The 25,096-nt window shown below is 44.9% G+C and overlaps 2 protein-coding genes and 1 long non-coding RNA gene across 10 annotated transcripts in view; 1 reads left to right on the forward strand and 2 right to left on the reverse strand.

The window, feature by feature from the left end:
* fam193a (family with sequence similarity 193 member A) lies at positions 1-18,301 on the reverse strand. Its single transcript, XM_058046799.1, is given in 24 exon segments — positions 1-815; positions 1,396-1,477; positions 1,680-1,816; positions 1,818-2,551; positions 2,618-2,857; positions 3,149-3,335; positions 3,417-3,687; positions 4,091-4,426; positions 6,734-6,980; positions 7,098-7,376; positions 7,440-7,556; positions 7,741-7,891; positions 8,478-8,720; positions 8,815-8,924; positions 9,880-9,954; positions 10,034-10,108; positions 10,525-10,672; positions 10,785-10,909; positions 11,598-11,850; positions 12,094-12,261; positions 12,354-12,523; positions 14,845-15,090; positions 15,984-16,058; positions 17,407-18,301. Coding segments are annotated over 24 exon segments (4,989 nt in total). The 5' UTR covers positions 17,833-18,301; the 3' UTR covers positions 1-721.
* The window catches only part of arfip1 (ADP-ribosylation factor interacting protein 1 (arfaptin 1)), a 10,212-nt gene continuing 2,492 nt past the window's right edge, over positions 17,377-25,096 (forward strand). The window contains exons 1-5 of one of the 5 annotated variants that reach the window (XM_058047095.1): positions 17,377-18,292; positions 19,709-20,016; positions 23,893-23,997; positions 24,425-24,533; positions 24,927-25,028. In XM_058047095.1, the coding sequence (XP_057903078.1) occupies positions 19,711-20,016; positions 23,893-23,997; positions 24,425-24,533; positions 24,927-25,028 (622 nt within the window). In that variant the 5' untranslated portion in view covers positions 17,377-18,292; positions 19,709-19,710. Of the gene's footprint in view, positions 18,293-18,320; positions 18,528-19,708; positions 20,017-23,892; positions 23,998-24,424; positions 24,534-24,926; positions 25,029-25,096 lie in introns of those variants that run through there. The other 4 variants (XM_058047233.1, XM_058047160.1, XM_058047305.1 and 1 more) reach the window with 4 other exon arrangements.
* The window catches only part of LOC131102002 (uncharacterized), an 11,348-nt gene continuing 5,158 nt past the window's right edge, over positions 18,907-25,096 (reverse strand). For 2 of the 4 annotated variants that reach the window (XR_009119385.1, XR_009119391.1), the window contains exons 4-5: positions 22,771-22,852; positions 18,907-19,849 (exon numbers count right to left, since the gene is read on the reverse strand). This is a non-coding gene — a long non-coding RNA (uncharacterized LOC131102002). Of the gene's footprint in view, positions 19,850-20,027; positions 22,853-25,096 lie in introns of all 4 variants that reach the window. The other 2 variants (XR_009119403.1, XR_009119397.1) reach the window with 2 other exon arrangements.

Here is a 25,096-nt window from a genome sequence, read left to right on the forward strand (position 1 = left end):
TCCTGCCATACGAGTGTATTCCATCTTTCAAAAAGAAAGACATGATTCAATATTACTTAACAATATGTTAAAAGTAGCCAGTGGGGCTTCAGTGTTAATACAACAGACACTCCATGACCGCTGGCTTCTTCTTCTATTCTTAAAGTCTTCTGACAAGCCGGCTACGTAACGTCCAAAAGAGAAAAGAAAGAAAAAGTATCCAGTACATTTTGTTAAACAGAAGCTAAAAACAGAAACAAAAAAAGAACATTGTCAAGTATTTTGCCGTCCTCCTGTCGGAACTACGAGGAGGAGTAGTGGGTGGGGAGTGCAGGAAGTGGACACCGGCGGACCAACCAAGCACCTTTTTTTTTTTTTTTTTTTTAATCAAAGTGGATGAGACGCCGTGCTGGGGAGTGATGGTATAATAAGCCACAATATGTCAAATACAGCTTTTAATTGATAACTTCTTTTCATTTCAGACCATGGCTTGTTCAGTCGGAAAGAAATGGCCCACTAAAAGCACAGAAGCACGCCAGGAACTGGAAATCAACACAGGCATTTCTGTTCTCTGTGTGTGTTTTTTTGTTTTTTTTAAAGTTCAGCAGGTCCGTACGGGTCCCGTCGGAGGGAGGAGCCACGGCGAGAGGAGAAGGAAGCAAGGCAGCGTCGGGTGTGATTCGGGCACAGCGGGAGCGAACAGAGGTGGGCAGGGAGGTTGGCGGTGGCGGCGTGTGTGACTTCAGTGCGCGGCGAAGGTGGCTTTCTTCAAACTGAAGTTGGACCAGTTGATGGAGAGCCGCTGACGTGTTTGCCGCGCCGAGTCCAGGCAGAACCTGTACGAACACGCCAGCGTTACATGTCAGCAACACGGATTAGGACTGCTTGTTCATAAAGCCAATATTATTGTAGTTGGAGAACAGAAAAACTGTTTGCAAATATGCCTTTTAACATCATTAGAGCCCTCTACACATGAAATAACAACCCTATAGTCCTGTTTCCACTCCTATTCGCCGATATCAGACACAGATTTGCTCTCATGTGGGAAGGAAGTGAAGTCAGGGGTTCAGAATTTGAATTTTAGCTGGACTGTGTTATGTTTTTAATATGAAAAAATATTGTATAATACATGGTAAATAGGGTCAATCACATGGCTATAATGTACGTAGTATGTTTTACCCAGATGGTTGAAAGTCTTCCCCCAGCTAGTTCCATGCTAAATGGCTAACGCTAGCAAAACACTTGACTTCTGCCTCGGAAGGAAGGAAACGTCCGTTAACGAGTCATTAACTTCGACAGCCCTAGTTTCAATACATTTGTTTTTTCCTTGTGTGTGTGTGTGTGTGTGTGTATATATGTATATATATATATATATATATATATATATATATATATATATATAATTTTTTTCCCCACCTTTTGAAATATTCCACTTCACGTTCTGTCTCGTCCATTTCAGTGCTATCCAGGTCGATGTCTTTGGGCAGGAACACGTCATCTAAAACACAAGAAAGCCTTTTTTACGACATGCACGGGAACAAAAGGATGTTTCTTCACCGGGCATCAAACAGCAGCCAGGAGCCATGGGGGGGAAGAGGGGATGACTTGTACTGCCTTTGCCATGTGTCGTACTAGTACATCCAGTAGAAGTAGCCAGTATTAGTAGCATGTAGTGTTTGATGTAGAAGACGTATACCAACCTATGGAGGTGTTCATCTTGTCCCCCTTCTTCTTCTTGTTCTTCTTCGCTTTGCCTTTGGGTTGCGGCGACTCGGCGCTGGGAGGTTTCGTGCTCTGCTCCGTCAGTTCGGAGCGGCAGGTCGGCTGCTGAGGAGGGGGGGGGCGACGGGGAGGGATTGGACACCGGCGGACTCCTCCGGTCTTCCTTCATGTGCCTCTTCCCGCTGGCACTTCTGTTATTCCTTTCCTCCCGGCGCGCTTCCGTGACGGCGGTGGCGGGAGGAGGGGGAGGGGGAGGGAGAGGAAGAGCGGGTGCCTCGACGGGCCTGGCGCGCATTGCTTTGGTCTCTGTGGTGCCGTTGGCGAGTTTTACTGCAGTTTCCGAGCTCTTGGCTGATTCAGGGTCCTTTTTAAGCGGGGACTCGCACATGACGCCCTTGGACACCTGCTTGACCTTGACTCTGTTGCCGATGTCGGCGTGGTGGTGGTGGTGGTGGAGGTTGGCGGCGTTGTTGGTCTGAGCAGAGAAGCCTCTCTCGCTGCTGCGTTTGGGGCTGTGCTCCGACCGACCGTCCCGCTGATCCGGCAAGCAGATGAAGTTTTGGAGTAGCTGCGACTTCACGTTCTGGAGATGGTCGAGGACGTTCTGGGCGGTCTGTTTGAGGGGCTGCGGCGTGTTCTGAGGGGGCGCCGTGTTCTCCTTGGCTTTGTCTTTCTTTTTCTTCTTGGTGGCGCAATGTTGCTGCTGCTGCTGCAGCTCCTGCAGCCTGAGCAGTTCCCGCTGAAGCGCCGCCTCTTCCTCTTCCTGCCGCCGCAGCCTCTGCTGCTCCTCCTGCAGCAGCTGCTCCTCCCGGTCGCGAGCCTCGGCCTCCAGACGCGCCTTCTCCTCCATCTTAAAACACGCAGGCAGACACACATTTAACACTTATGAATCGAAAAGGTGCAAGGTGACATTCACCTTCTTTTGTTTATGCCTCGCTCTCTTGGCCGCCTTGGAGCTGGACGCTGGTTTGCTGTCGGCGCTGTTGATGAACTGCAGCAGGTCCTCCACTCGCCGGTGGTCCTCCACGCCGCCATCCCGCTCCAGCACCGGGTGCTGCTCCTCCCGCTTTGGTTGCTCCTCTTTGCGTTTGGTCAGGCGCAAGCGCAGCTTCTCCCGCATCTCTGCATAGTTTCGACTCGTCGGAGCCGCTGGAGGCTGCGAATGGACCAAGGATGAGTGGACAACCTTGCTTACACTGTGTGTGTATGTATGTATGTATGCATGTATGCATGTATGTATGTATATGAATGGTCAGACACATACAGTGCATGTCAGTGAATGGCAAACGTTTACATCGTGTATGTGAACAGACAAGTTTGGGAGTGGAGACCAAGAGTTTCCCCAAGACTGGCACACTGGCGAAACGCAAACGTGTCTGAGTGTAGTCAAAGCTAAGAATGAATGTCGAGTAGAAAAGTTTGCAGGTCTGAACGTGTTCTGGCTTACCCCGCCGTGGCCAAAGAACTCGCAGTAGCAGCAGTCGCAGTATTTTCCTTCTTTCTGGTTGGTGGACGTGGACGTGGAGGAGCTGTGCTCCGAGCAGCTGTCCTCATCCTGGCTCTCCTCGCCGTCGTAAGGCGGGTGCTCGTACACCCTGCTCCCCTCGCAGCGGTGGCCTTCGCAGTCGGGATCGCTAAAGGCGGTGGAAAAGAAAAAAAAGAACACCAATGATATTTAGAAGAAAATGATCTGCTGTGGTGTCAGGTGGGCCAACCTGCAGACGCTGGGCGGGGCGCTGAGGGGACCGTCTGCCGAGGAGGAGATGGCGGGCTCGGCCGGAGGGAGGCACAGACCTTGGTGGTGGGCTTCTCCCAAATCCGGGGCCGGTGCGGCAATTTTGGGAAAGGACTGTGGTCCCATGGCGGGGATGTGCGGGGCGGGCGCCGGGGGCAGTGCGGGGCCAGAGAGCGGCGGGAGGGGGTTTTGGGGGAAGCCTGGAGAGGCTTGCCTGTGGTCCTCTTTACCCAAGCTGTGAAACACGTCATCTGAGGCGATACAAAAGATATAGCAATTAGTACAACGTAACAAAACGATACTTCAACAAGAGGAAACGCGAAAGACACATTTCGACGACGATATGAGTCACCAGAGGTTTGACTACGACTTTCCAAGTGGTACTGAAACACCAAACTGTGACGTGTCCTTCAAGAGTTTTGTACTGTACACCAACAAAACATGTTCACATGTTAATATCAGTGTGTGAAGGGTCACTGGGCTTTAACACGCATAGCTGACAGACGGTCGCCTAGCAACAACCGACCGACCGACGCAAGCCCTCAAATGTCAGTCAACCACCGTCAGGCTGAATATGACAAAAAAACCACCCGGTAGCTTGAAGGTTCCTGTTATGGTGGCACACTAAGACATCATTACACAAGCATAGATTACCTAAAGAGTTGGGGCTTTTAGACGCAAGGTGGATGGGGATGTTATTACTCGACTGGACAGTGGTGGCAGTGCAGGACACGGACGACATGGAGGCCGAGGTGGCCATGGCCACCCGGTTGGTCTCCATGAAGGCATCTTGGAAATTGTAGAGACACTTCTTCTTGGCGCCGCTCTTCTTCTGCTCCTTGGCGTCCGAGGAGGAGCAGGAGGACGAGGAGGAGAGCGATGATGATGAGGAGGGGGGCGCGGGGCCGGGGAGCGAGGGGTGTTCTGCTGGCGGGCAGGCGGGCGTCGGGGGGAGCGGGACGTCAGCGAGGGGCGGGCCGAGCGTGTCACCTGCGGAAGGGGGTGAACGTTTAGTGGCAATCAAATCGTGACATTACAACAGGAGTCCCCCCCCCCCAGATAACATCGGTGGTGCCCAGTAATTCCTGGTTCAACGTAGTCAACTGGCTCCAGACTCCACCATAATAAGTGAATTTCAAAGTAGGATTCCTAAATGGAATATTTCATAGTTAAAGCATTAAAAAAAACTCTTTACAAGTGTCTTGACATGACCACGAGTCACCTTTATATAGTAGACATGATAATAGTAAATATATATATATATATATATATATATATATATATATATATATATATATATATATATATATATATATATATATATATATATATATATATATATATATATATACATATATATATATACATACATATATATATACATACAGTGGGGCAAAAAAGTATTTAGTCAGCCACCAATTGTGCAAGTTCTCCCACTTAAAAAGATGAGAGAGGCCTGTAATTTTCATCATAGGTACGCTTCAACTATGAGAGACAAAATGAGAAAAAAAAATCCAGATAATCACATTGTTTGATTTTTAAAGAATTTATTTGCAAATCATGGTGGAAAATAAGTATTTGGTCACCTACAAACAAGCAAGATTTGTGGCTCTCACAGACCTGTAAGTTCTTCTTTAAGAAGCTCCTCTGTCCTCCACTCGTTACCTGTATTGATGGCACCTGTTTGAACTGGTTATCAGTATAAAAGACACCTGTCCACAACCTCAGACAGTCACACTCCAAACTCCACTATGGCCAAGACCAAAGAGCTGTCAAAGGACATCAGAAACAAAATTGTAGACCTGCACCAGGCTGGGAAGACTGAATCTGCAATAGTTAAGCAGCTTGGTGTGAAGAAATCAACTGTGGGAGCAATTGTGAGAAAATGGAAGACCTACAAGACCACCGATAATCTCCCTCGATCTGGGGCTCCACGCAAGATCTCACCCCGTGGGGTCAAAATGATAACAAGAACGGTGAGCAAAAATCCCAGAACCACACGGGGGGACCTAGTGAAAGACCTGCAGAGAGCTGGGACCATATTAACGAAGGCTACCATAAGTAACACACTCCGCCGCCAGGGACTCAAATCCTGCAGTGCCAGACGTGTCCCCCTGCTGAAGCCAGTACATGTCCAAGCCCGTCTGAAGTTTGCTAGAGAGCATTTGGATGATCCAGAAGAGGATTGGGAGAATGTAATATGGTCAGATGAAACCAAAATAGAACTTTTTGGTATCAACTCAACTCGTCGTGTTTGGAGGAGAAAGAATGCTGAGTTGCATCCAAACAACACCACACCTACTGTGAAGCATGGGGGTGGAAACATCATGCTCTGGGGCTGTTTTTCTGCAAAGGGACCAGGACAACTGATCCGTGTAAATGGGAGAATGAATGGGGCCATGTATCGTGAGATTCTGAATGAAAACCTTCTTCCATCAGCAAGGGCACTGAAGATGAAACGTGGCTGGGTCTTTCAGCATGACAACGATCCCAAACACACCGCCCGGGCAACGAAGGAGTGGCTTCATAAGAAGCATTTCAAGGTCCTGGAGTGGCCTAGCCAGTCTCCAGATCTCAACCCCATAGAAAATCTTTGGAGGGAGTTGAAAATCCGTGTTGCCCAGCGACAGCCCCTAAACATCACTGCTCTAGAGGCGATCTGCATGGAGGAATGGGCCAAAATACCTACAACAGTGTGTGAAAATCTTGTGAAGAGTTACAGAAAACGTTTGATCTCTGTCATTGCCAACAAAGGGTATATCACAAAGTATTGAGATGAACTTTTGTTTTTGACCAAATACTTATTTTCCACCATGATTTGCAAATAAATTCTTTAAAAATCAAACAATATGATTATCTGGATTTTTTTTTCTCATTTTGTCTCTCATAGTTGAAGCGTACCTATGATGAAAATTACAGGCCTCTCTCATCTTTTTAAGTGGGAGAACTTGCACAATTGGTGGCTGACTAAATACTTTTTTGCCCCACTGTACATATATATATATATAAGAGTAGGTAAATAAGACAGTGGGGGGAGTTCTTTGTTGTTTTCTTAACTTCCTGTTCATCGAAGACGGCTAATGTAGAGCAAACTACATGTAAAATATGCTTAAATATGTAAACGTAATTAATAATATGCAATATTCAACCACCAAACAGCAGTCATTTATTATTATATTTTCGAAAACCTGTGATAGAGTCAAGTTGTGAAATTCAAAAGCAAAACAAACAAGCTGACGGCCACACTAGCTGAAAAGACAGATGATGGCGACACTAAAGCCCCCTTCAGGTGCTCACCTGGCAGCGCCTCAGGCAGCAGCATGGATGGATTCCAGCTCTTCATCACGGCCGCGTCCCACAGATTCTCAAACTTGAGCGAGAGGCACTGCAGCGAGCTGTTCCAGTTGCCGCCGCCGCCACCGCCGTTGCCACCGCCGCCGCCGCCGCCGTTGAAGCAGTTCTGGTAGACGTGCTCGGGTAGTGTGGGGCTGAAGACCGGCTGCTTGGCCGCCGAGTGGTTTGTTGTGGGGTTCGGAGGCAAGGGCTTAGGGAAAGGAAGAAGAATCAGAGACCAAAATGTGATACTCTGGCCCCCCTTGTGGCATATTTGTACTGATGTAAATAACCGCAACGTAGCCCACCTACGGGCAAGCATCCTCACCTTGCTGTGCGTGAGGGGCGGACTAGGGGGGTACAGCGTGGGGTGCAGCAAGGGCCGGGAGAAGTTGTGAAGCGGCAGGTGGCCGTGGATGTGCGGGTAGAGGTGCAGGGCCGGGTGGGCGGGGGGCGTCTTGTTGTCAGTGAAGAACTGGTGCCCGACGGCGGGGGGCGCCGCCAAGTGGAGTCGCCCCGCGGGCAGGCACGACGCCGGCCCCAAGGCGGAGTGGGTGGGGTCCTGGTTGCACACGTGGCACTCGCAGGCTCGCTGGACTGGCTCCACCTTTGGGAGGCAACAAAGGTGGTAGCCTTGAAGGATCCATGGAAATCAAAATGTACCTGGTACCTGTTGGTGGTTGTAAGACGGTGGAGGACTGGTGGTGTTTCTGGAGGACAGCTCCTCCTGCTGTCTGCCACCCTCGTCGTCGCCCTCTGACGAGCTGCTGCTGCTGATGCCAGGAGACTGTGGCAGACAAAGTATAAAATTTACCTTCAATCATGTCCTTTATCTAAAAACAGACGTGTCAAATTAATGAGTTAATGCATACATATATGTACAGTGTAGTGTATACATCTGCAGGAGAAATAATAATGACAAAAGAGTAACACAATTAATTGTGCTATTTTGTGTCGTGCTCACAACTCACCACTGCCTTCTGTGCCACCTTTACGCCGTCGCCATTCATGTCGCCATGGTGTCCGTTCACCGCAGGGACACAGTTGTCCTCGTAGCCACTCACTGGGTAGATGTCGCCAAACTTGGTGGGCATGGGAGGCACTTCGTCATCATCGCTGACGCTAGGGGACGAGAGTGGGAAATGGTAATGGTTTTATTTCATTTGAACATGCATCAGGTTACAATTGAGTGCATCCCATAATCAGTTCCCAGTTCCACATGTCCAAAAGGAGTAGGAAGAAGCAAGGCTTATTAAATCCTACCCCTCCATCTGGTACTTTTACAATCACTAACTGTTACATTTGTTCACTTCCTGCTTTCCCAATATAATTTAAGTTTTTTTTTTTTACTTTATTTTATTAATTTGTTTTTATTATTATTTTACTTTTAATTTTTAAAATGTTTAAATTTATTATTATTTTTTTACAATTTTTTTTTTTTTTTAATTAAATTTTTTTTTTTTTTTGTCACATACCGAAAGAGAAAATCAGGACTTTTGTGTCCATAGAGAAAGTTTATGATAATGGTAACTGTTATAACAGTAACTGTTACATTTGTTCACTTCCTGCTTTCTATAATACAGTTTACGTTTTTTTTTTTTTTTTAATATTGTACCTCGTACCGAAGTACGAGGTGATAGGCAAGCATGTTTGCAAAGACAGTCAGTCCAAAGCATGTAGCGTCTGGGGGTGCGGGGGGTGTACTTACAATGTATTGTTTTCCCCGGTGGGCAGAATGAGTCTGGGATGCTGCTGGATGGTGATGGGAGAGCTGGAGTTGGAGCCCGACGCCGAGCTGCCCGAGGAGAGGCTGGGCGGGTGCACCTCGGCCAGGTAGTCCTGGGGGGGTTCCCCTTGCAGAGGCAGCTTGATGTGGAGGTCCTCGGAGATGGGAGAGTCCATGATGCCGCACGTCAGGATGTGGGAGAGGCTGCAGTCGTCGCACGTGCACCTGCCGCAGTCAACTAGTGTTCAAGCCATGTACTGCTGCATTTGGACGGGAATGCACAGGAGTACATTTACACGGCAGGAACGAGAGCGCTCACCTCCGACGATAATTACAGTTTGGACAGTCTGGAATGCTCAGGCGTGACGACAGCATTCTCATGGTGTCTGTGAAGTTGTCGCCACAGGGCAGCTTCTTATTGTTGGGTAACTATGAAGACAACAAAATATTACCAAGTCACATAAATATTTGCTGTATTTTAACAATAATAATTAGGGGTGCAGGATATTTATCGGGGCCAATAATTCTGTTAACAATAAAAATAGCTACGATAACCATTGATTTTTAAAATAGCTCCAACGATGATGCCCATATTTTGTGTGGGTGAGCAAATCAAATGCTCCTTTTCGCTCCTGCTTAGTGCCCGCCCTGTCGTAACGTCCCCTGAGATCACTTGTAAACAAACGGATTTCAGAAAACTACAGATGGAATGATACAGCACTCTACAAGAAGCAATGAAGTCTGTAAAATAAAATAATTAAAAAAAAATATCCAAAAATTGTTATATAATATTACAATGATAATAATAACAGGGGAAAACAAGACTGTGGCATGAACATGATTATATCTTGCAAAAAGGGGGTAGGCATTTATAAGCTCTTGCTTCAGCCTACTCCTTTTGGGCTTGAGATCAGACAGTTGAGTACAAATGTAAATAATGGAAAGTTATATTTTGATTGATGTAAGAAATGCACTGTAATGTTTCATATATTTGCCCAAAAAAAAAAAAAAAAAAAAAAAACCTTCACTCTAAAGTGTAGATATTTTGTGCATTTTCCGTGATGAAGGGGGGGAAAATTGAGCACACAAAACCCTAAATGCGCCTCCTGAAACGCGCCTCGGGCTTGTGGTACATTTGAAAAGACCTCCATGGCGTCCATGACGTCCAAATATAGTGCGCCTTGCCGGTTCTCCTGATGGTGGTGATGTGGTGGTAGTAATGTCATGGTATTTGAGCAGGTCTAGTTGGTCAAATCCTAATGTGCTTGAGTCCTTCTTACCTCCAGGTGGTAGAACTAAAATCCTATCGGTCTTGATAACAGAAAGTTATCGGTATCGGTAACAATAATAATAAGAAGAAGGAGAAGAGGAGGTTGCATCTCACCTGCTCTTCTATGTACCGCCGCTGCTTGAAGAACTCCCAGTCTTCTTTTAGCATTCGCTGTTTTGCCTTTAAAGTCTGAGAGAGCGAGAGACGGACAAAAGTTGGGTCAAAGCACATTCAGCTGAGGCGAGCGTGAAATCAACTGAAAGCTTACATTTTTGCCAACTAATGACTTATGCTGCTCTGTTCTTTGGTTGGTGAAAGTCTGGCCCTCCACCTTGAAGAGTAACTTCAAAAGCACAAGACAGTATGGCTCACCACAAGTACTTTTTATTTTCATACAGTAATCCCTTGTTACTTCGCCTTTCAAATCGTGGTTTTTCCAAAATGTATTTATTAATAAATCATTGTTGCTTTGGGGTTGAATATCGCCTGTTAGCAAATTGTATGTATTTTTTGCTAACTTAGGCATTTGTAAACAAGTGTAGTATTCTACACTGGTCACAATAAATTGTTCATAACAGGAAGTTACTACTACTGTATTGGGTAATAAGTATAAAGGAGAGTGTTACTTCTTCCCGTGTTTAGAAGGTAAACAGGTTTCCTATGCTGGAACTACCAGAATATTCCATCTATATCAAGTGTGATAAAGGAGGGATTACTGTACATGCACACGGTAATATACTTCCTGGTGGCACTTTATACCTGCTCATCCACATAGTCGTCGATCCTCTTCTCGCACTCCTGCCACTCGGCGGCCACGGACGCCATCTCCTGCTGCAGGTGCTGGTAGCTCTCCAGCAAGGTCCGGTACATGTCTTCGCTGTACGAGTCGTGGGAGGCGGTGCCGTGCCTGTGAAACGCAGTCATCAATGTCACCCGCCTTTGGATCGGATCTCCATAAGCTGCGCCACTCGGCGTTCATTGCTCAAAAGTACCTGCTGAAGTGGACAGCAAAAACTTACTTGATCTGTGCAACCAGTGCTGGCAAGCTGCTGTGCAAAATTGGTTCAGAGAAGACCAGATTCTCGAAAAGGTGCTTGTTGTGCAGCTCCCACGTCACATGGAATTTCTGGAGGTGCTCATTCTCCTGACAGAAAGGGAAAGAACAGGATTGTGTGAGGAGCAGACGATCCGATATCTACTGGGGGCGTCACAAGACGACACAATACACAAGATCGGGTCTACGAGACAAGATTTTAAGAAAAGTACAATTTAAAAATATTTTTTAAAATGACATAATGCAACCGGCGGCATGGCGGTCGAGTGGTTAGCGCGCAGACCTCACAGCTAGGAGAGCAGGGTTCAATTCCACCCTCGGCCATCTCTGTGTGGAGTTTGCATGTTCTCCCCGTGCATGCGTGGGTTTTCTCTGGGTACTCCGGTTTCCTCCCACATTCCAAAAACATGCTAGGTTAATTGGCCACTCCAGATTGTCCATAGGTATGAATGTGGGTGTGAATGGTTGTTTGTCTATATGTGCCCTGTGATTGGCTGGCCACCAGTCCAGGGTGTACCCCGCCTCTCGCCCAAAGAGGAAAAAGCAGTAGAAAATGAATGAATGACATATTGCAAACCACTAATTTGATTTCTACTAGATTACCTCTGGCCAAGGTGCTGAAACGGATGCATAGAATGAAGACGAGGAGAACATACCAAACAATAAATGGTCTAGTTTTCTATTTATCGTAATGTATTATCATTCCCTGGCCTAGTACCCCGTTATTTTCCTGAATGAGAAATCTTGTGACACCCCAATATCTACGGGGCAAACTGACCAGGGTGAGCAGGAAGCCGCTGATGGTGCGCGCGGCCTGACAGAGGGCCCGGTACTCCTCCAGCAGCAGGGAGATGAACTGGTGGGCCTGAGGGGGACCCTGGGCCGCGGCGGCCGCCGTCGCCGTTGCGGGTCCCGGCGTCTTGGAGCCCGCCGAGAGGTGCTTGAGGAGCCGCACCTTCATCTCCAGCACGTACTCGCGGGCCTGCTGCTCGAGACGCTGGTACAGCTGGTAAGGGTCCTTCTCGCAGAGTCTGAATAAAAGGCGGGGAGGGACAGGATGGCGACCGTGAACCTTTTACGTTAATTTTAGAATATAAAAATATTATATTTCATTATAGCAGAGGGGTGGTATAAAATGCAAGCTACCTGTATATGTTTATGTGCATGCAGTTTTATTATTTGTGTACGTTTGATTGTGACCAGATCCCATAGCCCTGTTACAGCTTCCTGGTGGGACAAGGATCCCGGCTGGACAAGGTCTACTAAAGTCTTACCTGTCTACCAACTCCTTCATGCCCTCCTTGTCCCTCTCTAAGGGCTGGTCGTGGTCATCAGCCAGTGGCGTTCCGGCCTGCCGGTAGATACAGCGGACCAGGTAGCGGACCTCCGACCAGTGGTTCTGCAGCTGCTGAGACTCCCGCTCCGACACAGCCGAGATCTCCCTGCCGATTCAAGGAAATTTTAGTTTAGAGACATTCGGGGGTGACTTTTTGGAAGAGCGAGTCACACACACACACACACACACTGAACGCACCGCCTCTCGTGGCACGCTTCGCACCCGCACGCGGCGTCAGCGGGCATGGGCGCGGCGAGGTCGGGCGCCGGGAGCATGGGCGGTGTCGGGGCGGCGGCGGTTAGTCTGTCGCCCGCATCCTTGCCCAGGCTTCCGTTGGCCACCGGCATGTGTAGAAGGAAATCCTGGCTCTGGGACACAAAAAGAACGCAGCGCTGTCAATTATGGGATGGTTAAACGGATGGCACACACTTTCATCATGACTTGGGACCGCATGAGAAAGTACAAAAGGAAAAAACGTAGCTCTCAAATGCACAGCTTCTGCCATCTTGTGCGGTTAAAAAAAACGTCATCAGTATTGGAACTAATTAGAAGACCCGGAGGTGTTTTTGTAGCCACACCCGGCGACTATTGGAGACTAAGAGGGAAGATGTATGGTCATCAACCAAGAAAACTCATTCCACTATTGCAAGAAATAAGTCCAAGGTCAATGTAAGGTCAATGTGGAACAAACCTACCCATGTTTGTAAAAATGTTTTTTCTTTTATTATTTTTTCTTTTTTTCTTTTCTTTTATTCATTTATTTTACTGTTACATTTGTGCACTTCTTGCTTTCCTAATATAATTTAAGTTGTTTTTTTAACTTTATTTTATAAAATGTTTGTAAAAATGTTTTTTATTTTATTTTATTATTTTTTCTTTTATTTTATTCATTTATTTTACTGTTACATTTGTTCACTTCCTGCTTTCCTAATATAGTTTAAGTTTTTTTTTTAACTTTATTTTATTAATTAAAAAAAATTAATTTAATTTTTTTGTCCCATACCAAAGTACTCGGTGATATGAGCATCCAATGCCATAATGGGTACCATAATAAGTATCAATATAGTGATATATATAGCACATCATGTCTGGTTCAAGACTCTTCATCCTTGTATTTAGCAAACATCAACTGCTTGTATTGTTTCTTGAATTGGCTCATCGTTGTGCATTGTTTGATTTCCTTACTCAATCCATTCCATAGTTTGATTCCACATACTGAAATGCTATGGCTAGCATAACATAGTCCTAGCATAGAAGTGTTTCAGATTTAGTTATTCCCTGAGATATTGGCCATCAACCACAATTCCTATATGGGATATGTGTGTGCATTGATGAAAATGTCTCTTTTGTTTGTTTTTATACATCTTTAAAAACGTTGTCGCTGTGGGTGGAGGCGAGGAAATTCTATTAGTAGATGGCGATATACGGTCATATATAAAATATCATGTATGGACTAGTGACACCCCTATAAGGCAATCCAAACAAATTAGTTAAATCTTTTTTTTTCTTTTTTAAAATCTCATCGCAGAAGAATGGAGGCATTATGCTCCATAGAGGAAAAGAAATATTAGGGGGGGAAATCACATGATTTCTTGCTGCGATTAGTTCCAAAGGCTGTATAGCATCTATATGGTCTCGGGGGAAAAAAAAATAAAATAAAGCGTCTCTTCATGTGAAGAAGCCATGAAAGATGAAAGCGTACGCACGAGAAGCCAGCGAGGGTATCAGCAGGGAACGTCTGACATTTCTATAATGTGCTCTCAACTGCATTCTCACTTCAGCGCGGCAGATGTATCCGACACCAAGGCCGGCTTAGCCTGGAGGTGCCGCCCACTCGAAACCCAAAGTCACCCATTGCGCCGAGCCCCCCCCCACACACACGTGCTTCTGATGGCGCGTTTCCTTGTCCCGTCAGTCCTATTTTGCTGTACTAATGCCTTTTCTGTGGCTTGCTTCGGAACTCCCAGTACTCCCTGCTTTACGGGAACGTCCGCGTTTTGTAGTAAAGAGCACCGAAAACCTGTTATGACCTTCTAAATACAGTTTTGAATATTGTTAGAGCCCTCTACACATTAAATAACACCCCTATAGTCACCATTTGCACTCCTATTACCCAATATAGTAGAGAAAGATAAGAGAAAATAAGACATAATATAGACACGTGTTAGCATTGGCAGAATACCTTCTGGTTTCTCAACATCCTGCTCTGGGTACTGTCTCTGCCTTATATTTAAAATTTTACTTCACTTAGCCATTTTTAATGCTTGAAAATGCTTAATTTAAGCCAAAACTACACAATTTGCTTCTATAATAGTTTAATTAAAAGGTCATTGTCAAGCACAATATTGATAATTAATATAATTGGGGAGCCGCAAATTTCGAGGGGCGAAGTGGCGGGGGATAATTGTAGTGTTACTTGTTGTTGGGAGTTTCAGTGGTAGGAAAACGTTTGGGCACCCCTGATAATCATCAAGAATTTATGCACTTGCCTACTTTTCTGTAAATCCCATGAACTTCATTTGACTTCTCATCTGACTTCTCATCTATCACTGTTGGTCTGCTAGGATATATTTCACTAAAATGGCTGATCCCAACAACTAGTGATTTATAATGACCAGGGGTGCCCAAACTTCATACCGCCGTATTCGCTTTGCGTAAAGCTGCTCCTTGCCTCTGTCAGGCGACTCACCCCCAGCGACTGCTCCAGCGCAGGGTGTCGGTCCTCCTTCTCCACAGTGCGCCTGCAGTCGGCGCATACCCAGAGAGGCAGCTGGAGGGTGCTGGGCGTCTGACCGCCCTCCGACGCGCCGGTCTGGTCGGGGCCGCCCGCCTCTGAGGGACGGAGGGCGTCTTTGCTGCGCTCGCATCGGCACAGGAGGCAGCGGTTGCCGGCCGTGTACGGCGCCCGCTGGTTTAAGCCGAAGGTGAACGGCGTCTGAGGGGGTGTTTGGAGGGAAGAGAAGATGCAGTTCAAGCATGTTCATCTAGAACGGTGGTGACCAGCGAGGGCCACATAGTCAAAGGATGCCCCTTTGATATTTTCTAAATATATGAGTTATATACCTCATCTTTGAGACAAAAAAGCCTTTATTTATTATGAAATTAAGTCTTTATTATTAGTAACAACTTCACTCTTAATAATCTTTCTAAACTCTTGTTTTGTAATATTATGACTCCCACAATATTTGGACTTTAGTCCCGTAATATTCTTACTTTTTTAAATATCCCAATTTTTTCAAACACTTTGTTTCTTACATTGCGTTTTTTAATGTTTTTTTCCTCAAATATTTTGAATAAATTTTCTTCTTGTAATTTAGACTTTATTCTCCTAACTAACTATTTCTCTCTATAACATGCATGCTACTAAAATAACTTTTTAAAAATAAACTAGTAGGTTTCGAGATTATATATTTCTTTATTATGAGGAAAATTACTGCTGATTTTTGCAATTTTTGTTGATCTAGATGTTCAGCAGTGTGAATGGAGGAAGGCCAATATATTGACTTAAGACTCATTGCTGACAGCTTATTTTTACATGGGATGAGATGACTATAATGTGTTTTGCCATTGTCTGTATGGATAATAATCACTTTTATGGTGACAGTTTCTCGACGCAAAGGATGGTTCCGAATCCTTAATGCAATCAGCGTCAACCAGCGATAGTACGACTACGGCTTACGGCCCCTGTAGACGTTTCTTTAAATGACAGGTGTCTACGTGACTTTTGATTGAGTGCCTCTATGTGGTTAAATCTTCATCTTGCAAGCAACACCAATACGACATTCTACTGTAAGAAAGCTTGACTAAATATACGTAAAACAAACGCACCTGTAGGACTCCAGAGAAGTCTGCGTTCACCGGTCCTTCTGTGAACTGCGGCGTGACGCTGTTGTTTGCTTTGAGCTGAGGGACGACAGCAAACATAAAAGTTAAATACATACACGCATGTGCACAACTATGAAATGGGAACAAGCTCCAAATTGAAAACGCCTGGCTAACCTGTGCTATCAGCTCGTGTAGACCTGCCGAGTGTTAGTATTCAGACTACTTGTCAAAAGAAAAAAGTAGCGAGCGACAAACGCATGAATCGTTCTTAAGCCTGGATTAGTCTTCTACGGAGAACATCATCTTGATCCTTTCATGACTTTGTCAGCATTGGATAAGTGTTTTCTGGAGAGACTTCCTATAGGTTCCTTTAGTGTGAGCAATCAGTGACAGTTAACAAAGGTGTTAATTAAGCTGGAAGACATCGATGCATTATTAAAAAAAAAAACAAAATCAGAAAAGGCATTGCCGACCAGTCCAGGGTGTACCCTGCCTCTCCCCCAAAGACAGCTGGGATAGGCTCCAGCATACCCACGACCCTAATGAGGATAAGCGGCATCGAAAATGGATGAATGAAAAGGGCATTGGCAACATTAACAGGCGCCCCCCCCCAAAAAAAAGCAAATATACACAATGTACATAAAGCTAACTTTAATGTGTCATTTTCTAAAAGGTGGAGCTTGTCTTGCATCTAGAAAAAACAAAAAGGAGCAATAGCAAGTGCAGCAGCTAGCACTACTGTCAGTATTTGTTATCATTCCTAATATTTACCTTTTGGGGCTGCAACCCTTTGAAAGCAAGCTGTAATCTTGAACCCCATGTGTGTTTCTTTGCATTGTATCGTAACACACAGCCTATTTTGCAGTTACATGAAGCATTTGGACCATTTTGTGATGTTAATCGAGGGTTTTGTCCACAAAAAAACTGAAAAGCAGTTAAACATTGTAAAGACTGAGTGAAAAGACAGACAAGGCCGTGAAGCTGTTAGCATTAGCTAGGACTAGTGTTTATCTTTGGGATTATTCCGGTGACAAGAAATAAGAAAGACAATGTTATTCTCAAATAAAGCGTTTAGTAGCGCCCCCTCTAAAGTGTACAATAGTGTATAATGACGTGTTTGTGTTGTATAAAGTAGATAATAGATAGCTTACAACTTAAGCTAACTGTGGCAAGGTAGTCCCGTCGGTTCTACTGTAATGTTTACAGTAGCGTTAAGGCCACAATTGTACAGTTTGTTAGCAGACGAAACGTGAAAAAAGGCATTTAAGGCAGCAGCACGGTGGGTTTTTGTCGACATTAACGGCCCAGAAGCAAGTTAGCCGGCTGTTTTCCTCCCATCAGTTTCGGGCCCACGGCAGGCAGATTGGTGTCGTTGATAACGTCCTCGCTTTGACATCCTCTGCCGGCCGCAGGGTCCGTCCCTTACCTCTCCGTTCATGGAGCCCACGTTGCCGCTGCCTCCGCTGGCAGGTGCTAGGAAGCCGGCAGGTGTCGGAGCTCCGGCACAACCGAGGGCCGACGGAAGGCCGGCCTTGCCGACGCCGTTGCTGCTATTGCAGACAGTACTGCAGCTACTGCCACCGCCCCGCTTGTTCTTCCTGCGTTTAGCCCCTCGTTTAGCATCGGTTGGACTCATTTTGGTTTTGTTTCTAAATCCGAGACAACGTGCCGTCCAAGCTTGGAGGGAGGCTGGGAAGTGGAGGTTATCAAGTGGAATATGTCGGGTTTTTTTCTTATGCACGGAGGCGATTTTAAAGAAGACCAGCCAAAGTGCAGAAGCCGACTTGACTGAGCAATATGGCTGCCGGCTGTTGCTGCCTCCACTTGGCTTCGGCTTGCGTAATGACGTCATCGTACGTCCGGAACCATTGAGGGTTATGGGTAATGAAGTTCTTTGCAAGGTGCCGCGTTGAACCGCATCAAAACTTGGAACAGGTCGCCGATTTGTAACCAGTTGTGACGGAATAGCTCACACGTATGCGTCGGTGTTCAGCGTTGTTGGAAGAAACGCTGAAATAGATACATCGAGGACCACCGGAGGACAAAGTTGGGAGCGACTAATAGTGACGGGCTGACAGCAGGGGGAGAGCGTACTCAACAGATGATGTCAAGCTAAGGGCCCGCTGTCGTGGATCACTTTTTCCGGGGTCTAAACGCCGACCTGAGCAGACCGGAGAAGAGAGGCACTTTCTACGCTAAATCCATTCAATCTATGCGGATTTAGCGTTAAAAGCCAGCAACTGCTGCTACACCCACGAAGGACCCCTGGTTTGCCGTTTCCGACTATCGGCTAAAAAGTTATCCGCAAACAGGTATCGTTAACTACTTTTGTGGGGGTATTTTGTTCCATTGTGACTTATACGTGGCGAACTGCGGCAACCACATAAGAGTTTCTTGTTCGGGTGAACTTTTTGATAAACTCGCCTGCGACGCTGCAGCAGTTTGGCTAGCTTTTGCTAACTAGCCGGCGGCTAGCTACACGTCATCGGCGGAAGTCGGGTTAGTGAGCGACTGACAGCAAAAGTGTTACCACTGCAAGCGTTTAAGGTATCAAACAACGTTAATTGATACCTTTTATTGATATAGTTTGTGCCTGTCTTTGTTATAAAAATGCTATGACGTGAGTGCTAGCTACTTCCGGCTACACTGCGGTGTGATTGTGACGTGAGGTAACTACTACTTGGGAGAAGCGTTAAAAAATGCCGTTTTGAATGCTTTTGTCGTGTCACTTTAAAACATTTAAACAATAACTTCCACGTGTTGTACTTTTAAAATGGAAGTTGTTACGAACACGCACACACAGAAAATATGCGCACAAAAAGTAAAGAATGTTGCTCCAGTCACACACATTTAACTGGTTTAGTGGTTCCCTCTTGTGCTAAATATATTTCCTTCTCGTACTTTACCCAAAGGTGTATGCAAAGTGTATGCAAAGTGTGGGATAGTGGGGATATGGCTCAAAAGTAGCACAAATATCTGCAGAACCGTTCCAGTGATGGCAAACAGGAAAAAAGTGATGACAACCATAGAGGCGGACGTTTGTGCTACGTGGTTCCCTGCCTGGTACAAATGATAAATGAAATAATTTAAAGTTGGTTATGTTAGGTATGTCTTAAAAACTGGGTGCCGGGTTGCAGGAAAATTTCAGGTGCAATGATAACAAAAAATCAAATAACTATAATAAATTTGTAAATAACTACATTGATGTTATGTAAATGTCCACTAATTGTGGAACTATGGGCTGTTATTTTATTGAAAAAAATAATATACATTTACAAGTCGCATACTTTCTGCATGGTTGTCACGAGCTGCGACCCGTGCCACTTTGTTTCATGGGCCTTGAACACACCATCTAACTTTCTCCCAGCTGCACAGACACCGCTATACCGTATTTGTTCCCCTTTTTTTCATGCACCTGATACTTGGTTCCAAATGCCGATACTGTGTGGGAATGTGTCAAGGTAAGATTTGATGACGTTGCTGAGTGCTAACGTGCATATTTGTCGCTGCTCAGCCTGAAACTAATTCATGCTAACAGTGCCTTTTACCACAGTTTACCATATAGTACATGTTATAACATGAGGAAAAACATCAACATGTACAATGACTAAAAAGCTGCAATTTTACGAGAAGGAACCTGAGACGACTTGGGAGCGGGGCGAGCCTGGTCGGGTATGATGATGAGGCACAAGGACCCATTCATGAAATCTCCTGTCTCTTGTTTCCAGGCATGTCTGAGAGTAGTGGTGACACAGACTCGGGGAAGATGTCAGCGGAGGAGTCTCAGGAGACGGGCTGTCACGGGTCCGAGGAGAGTTTGAACGGTGGCTCGCCGCAGCCAAGTGTTGAGGATAGCAAGGATAGCGCGTCTGGGGACGACAGGGACAACACGCTGTATGAAATTGACATTGACGGCGCGGAGGAAATGTCGGTAGGCAGCGGCGAGGATGTTGAGGGTGTAGAGAAGGATGAAGGCGAGGCTGTGGGAACCGTGGACACGGCCGAGGAAGGCGGAGATGATGCCGCTGGGGCAAAGGTGATGTTTACCTTGACTTTGGGAAAATCGAGCCTCTTCCTGTTGCTGCCGCGGTGGTGGTCTTTCCGCTATGAGCCCATAACTCCTTTCCTCCTAGATGGAGTGACGTCAATCAGACCTAGCTCCATGCAAGGTGTTCGTTGTTGCTTTTGGCGAGCTTGTGTTCTCTGCAGACTGCAGGTCCGTGTGACATGACAGCTTATCGTTGTCGTCATCATTCTCATACTGTTTTTGAAAAAAATTCACTCTAACGCGGGGGTGTCCAGTGGGGGCCACTTACTGAAAAATTAAATGTATATAAAAACAAAATATGGCATCTAAGCTTTGTAATATAGGTGGAAATGTCTATTATTAATATCAACTTTGCTCTTTTTCCCTCATTTTTGCTTATCTCCTTCATTTTCTTCTCAAATAACCTTTGTAAAGTTTCTTCTCATAATATGACTTTAATGCCATAATATTTTGACTTTATTCCCATAATATAATAACCTTTCTCAACCTAATTTTGCCAAAAATTACAATTTTATTTAAAAAACTTTTTAAAAGCATTTTTCTTTAATATTTCAATAACTCTACTAAAATATTTTTTATCATAACTTATATACTAGTTTATTTTCATAAGCTTTATTTAGTTTCCCCAGCTATTTGAACTGTCCTCCCGTGCATTTTCATGAATAAGACTTTATTGCCATAATATTTTGACTTTATTGCCATAACATTATAAGTTTTTCCACAATGTTACATAAAATTGGTACAATTTCTTCTTGCAATAGCATGACTTTCATCCCATAATATTTAGACTTTATTCCCATAATGTTGTAACTTTTTTCCAACCTCATTTTCCATTGACATTTAATTTTTTTCTTAAATTTCTCAACTCTGCGACTAAAATATTTTTTCTCATATATAATATTCCTCATATTATGAGATTATTCTCATAAAATGACAGCTTTAAAAAAATCTACCACCCACCAGCTATTTCACCGTCATATTTTGATCTTGCTCTCTTAATGTTATTTTTTCCATAATATAATTTTAAATTTATTTAATGTTCCCCCCACCCCCACAATATTCCCACTTTAAAATGAATGTCTTTCTTTAATATTTCAACTTAATGCTACTGAAATGAGGAAATTATTCTCATACTACATACATATTATTCTCATTATTCTCAACTTTTTTTTCTCTTTAATATTTGACAATTTTTTTGTAAAACTACTACTGATTGATAAGAAGTTTTCTTATTAAATTATATTATTAGAATGTTCTGTGGGCCAATTAAAAAAACAAACAAACAAAAGCCCCCCGGGCAGCAGGTTGGACACCCCTGCCCTCAAATAGGCAGCATGGTCCTGTCACACGGGCTGACGCTTGGCTTCTATCTGGGGATGATTCCATGGTCTTAATGGTGTTAATGCTGGCTAATCTGGCGGTGATAAATCTATGTTGATTTTCAGCAACAGTGTCTTGCATTTATCATAGGTTATATTTTAGGTTGCATGTGCAAACAAAAGTGGCTGTTTTAATTGTTAGATTAGACGCAGCTCCAGAACCCTCCTGTTTCTCTCTTCAAAAAGAGAGAATCCAGGTTTAATCCCACAATATTCCTCACATGATTACTAAACGCATTCAAACAAATGCATAGCCACTCGTCGCTAGTCGATGGTAATGTCAGTGTGAAAGGCTTTTTTTTTTTTACCGAAAACTGATACAGATATCAGCCGCTAACAATATGTGTAACATGGCGTATCTCCTGGTGTGGTGGAATGAACACCACATTTGTTGTATACAGCATTTTTTTTAAATATCGTTTTTCATGATCGGGGAAAAATCTGATACCAATATCGCATTTTTATGCTGACATCGGGTAGATAATTATCAGTACCAATAATATTCGGCCATCCCTGATAATCACATTATTAAAAAAAAAAGAATACATTTAGAGACACAGAAAGCTTTCTAGATCTTCCAGAATCCAAACGGTCGGTTTCATTTACTCCTCTGCTGTGATTGGTTACGCTCCCAAGTGCTTGCGAGTCTATATTATGTCTTATTTTACGATTGGTGAAATTCTTCAGGTTTCGCTTGGATGAGTCATCTTCACCTGAAATCCGGCAGTCTGAGGACTCCCAAGCTGATGCTAGTCTGAGACGGTCATTATGCCAGTAAAACGTACGTCTCCGCTGCAGGCTGACCCCCCTGAGTGCGTGCGACAGCCGGGTCAGACTTTCTGCATGCGAGAGGATTACGGTGCACAAAGTCGTCTTATCTCCTGTGGGCGGTTGGACAAGTTAACCTGTCGGCATCTGCTGCCACCTTGCCTCCAAGCAGGCGTTATATAGCCTTTAAGTATTTATGGTGTTGCCACACTGGAAGTAAAACGCTTTTATTACCGGGGACTTTGACCTTCCTGTTCATTTCAGTATGTAGGGGGGGGGGGTTGGTTTTTGTTTCTTAAATGCTGTGGCTTCCGGAAAGTCGCAACAGTTTTTCCTACGGATAGTCTGATCAGGGTTTTATGCTGCCCATTCCAATCATCCATGAGTGAGATTAACTGTAGAGTTTTGTTGTCCTTATTTGTGAGAAACCATTTTATTACTAATTGACACAAACCTGAATTTAATTTGATGCAAATGAATACACGGGAATTCAAGATAACTGAATAAAATAATACAAATACACATATGTAATAACTAATTCAAAGTTATACGTTTTTATGAACCCCAAGGCCCAAGCCCAAGAACGTATTTATACCTCTGTTACGTTTCTTTGCGGAAAAAAGCCGCGGTGATGCAACTCTCCGCCAATGCGTTTCACTTCAGAGCAATTTGAAGCCCTAAAAACAGACAGAAGTGTATTTGATAAGCGCTCGTATGGTAAAAAGACATGAGAACACACATAGCTTAGTTCCAAATACTTCATGGCGTTGTATTTGTAAATACGCTGTTATTTTGTTGTAACACAACCCCTTTTTGTGTTGTGGTGTAGTTGTTTACGTATTTGAGCTGTCTCAAAAGCAAAACTTAATGTTCTGCTTGAAATCTTTTCACAAAAAGCTGGTTTTCTGCCTTTTCTAGTTGGGAACTGATATTTTCCTGAAACTAAGCAGTATCTATGTTCTACTGCTGATTACTAAAGAGCGGGAAAACGTAGAAACAAAGTTGTGTTTTCTGATGAAAGACGGAGTCTAATCTTTCTTTTGGTAGGTTCCATGTTGATGTCGCTATAGAACAATATTCTATGTGGCTGGGATTGAGTTATGGCTGAGTTAAATTCATGAAGTGTGTTGCACTGACCTGCTAGGGGGAAGTGGAAGTTGAAGCCACTTTTTCTAACTCAATATTTGCGTCTGTACGTATATTTGGGTGTCCTGCGTACAAAGACTTTTTGTCGGAATTCCATGCACATGTTAATGGATGAAGCACCGGTCACGGTCTATGGTGGTGTCGTAAAACGGCGCTGCAAGAAGCTATCCATCCCAAAGGTGGCTTTTTGATGTTAGACTGGGGTCCATGTCTCAGGTTTAGCAGGGCGTTAGAGAAGCTGTCACACTTCCATTATCATTTTCAATGACAACAGATGGAAGGCGACACTCATGCTTGTTCAACGTGGGCGTCGGCTGTGTTTTCAGAACATGTTCCAGTTTAAAGCAGAAGCTGTTTGAGGACAATTTGGATATTTAGAATTGTATTGATGTACAGCTCCGTATGGTGACATCATGGAGCCCAAGGCAGTCATCTCCACACATTGCAACGCCCACAAGATGGCAGCCCACCCCCGTTGTCATCCGCATGTGGCTCTTAAGTCCTCGTCCCCTAAAGGGCATCACCCTTGGGATGTTGAAATGAAAAAGACTGGAATCTGTCCTCTTCACAGGAGAACGCCATGGCTCAGGAACCCCAGATGAGCTCAGCCGCAGCAGAGATCGCCGTCACCAGCAATGGCGACCTGGATCAGAGCCCGGCGAGTGTGTTCCGTAGGGTGAGGTCCTCACAACATCTCCTACTTTACCCCCTCAATCCGGTCCTTTCTGAATGACTCGATATTCTCTAACGGTTCCAAAAAAAACTTGCCGAGCCAGTCTGTTGACTGCTTTTATCCAAACATTTGAGTTAAAGAAATTGTCTTCTTTCTCCGTCTTTCTTTTCATTGGGTTTGAGAATAGCAGCAGCCGTCTGTCATGTCCCTGCAGTGATGATAATACCATGAATAAGATCAATAATATTGAGTGTCAAGGTGACTATAGGGCTGCTATGTCATGTCTTTGGGGCTCTAATAATCATACTTGCACTTATTGAGACTAATTAACAGCAATAAACAAGGGACGCCTGCATGTTGTAGTTGTTGCATTTCCAGCTAGCGTGATTATAGTACAAGACGATAATTACTAGTATGATTGGTTTTGTAGGACTCTTTCCCTGGGGAGTCGGGGGTGGCAGACATTCCAGAGTCTTGCGTTCCTTCCAGCAACTTTGTTTCAACGACAGAAGGCATTATCGAATCAGGACCATACAAAGGTAAAACGACAACAAAAAAAGAAATGTTTAGGAAGTTTTCACCACGTCCGGTCTGCTGTACTTCAAGTTCTAAAGGTGGACATCATTTGACTTTAATGAGCCTCCTCTCATCCTCATCCAGTCGCCCTCCTATGCGTTTCATCATCGGCATTGTGTACCCCCTGTTAGAAATGCTAATAACAATCCCTCTGCGGAGAGGTGAGACAGCGTTGCCATGGCGCTTTTCCATGTTGCTGACGGTGGAAGGGGCGGCCTTTTGTCTCACAACGCAACGCCGGCACAGCCACAAGAAAACACAAGGGGGGGGGTTGACATCTGTGAGGCCTGACCCCGGGCTCTCCCGTAGGCGGGGACGATGAACCGTGATGATTGTTAACTCTGAGTGTCTCCCAGGGTCCATGAGCCTCCCTGCGTCCCCCGTGACACCCATAGCCCCCAGCTCGGCTGTTGCCGGCCGCCTGGCGCGCTCTTCCAGCGAAAGTCAGGCGTACACAGGTACCCGCAGCGACGGACCGAGACCAGATAGTCGTACTGCGATACTTCCAAATAACACCTACTACCAT

The sequence above is a fragment of the Doryrhamphus excisus genome, chromosome 1 (genome assembly GCF_030265055.1).
Source record: "Doryrhamphus excisus isolate RoL2022-K1 chromosome 1, RoL_Dexc_1.0, whole genome shotgun sequence".
Classification (NCBI taxonomy): Eukaryota; Metazoa; Chordata; class Actinopteri; order Syngnathiformes; family Syngnathidae; genus Doryrhamphus; species Doryrhamphus excisus.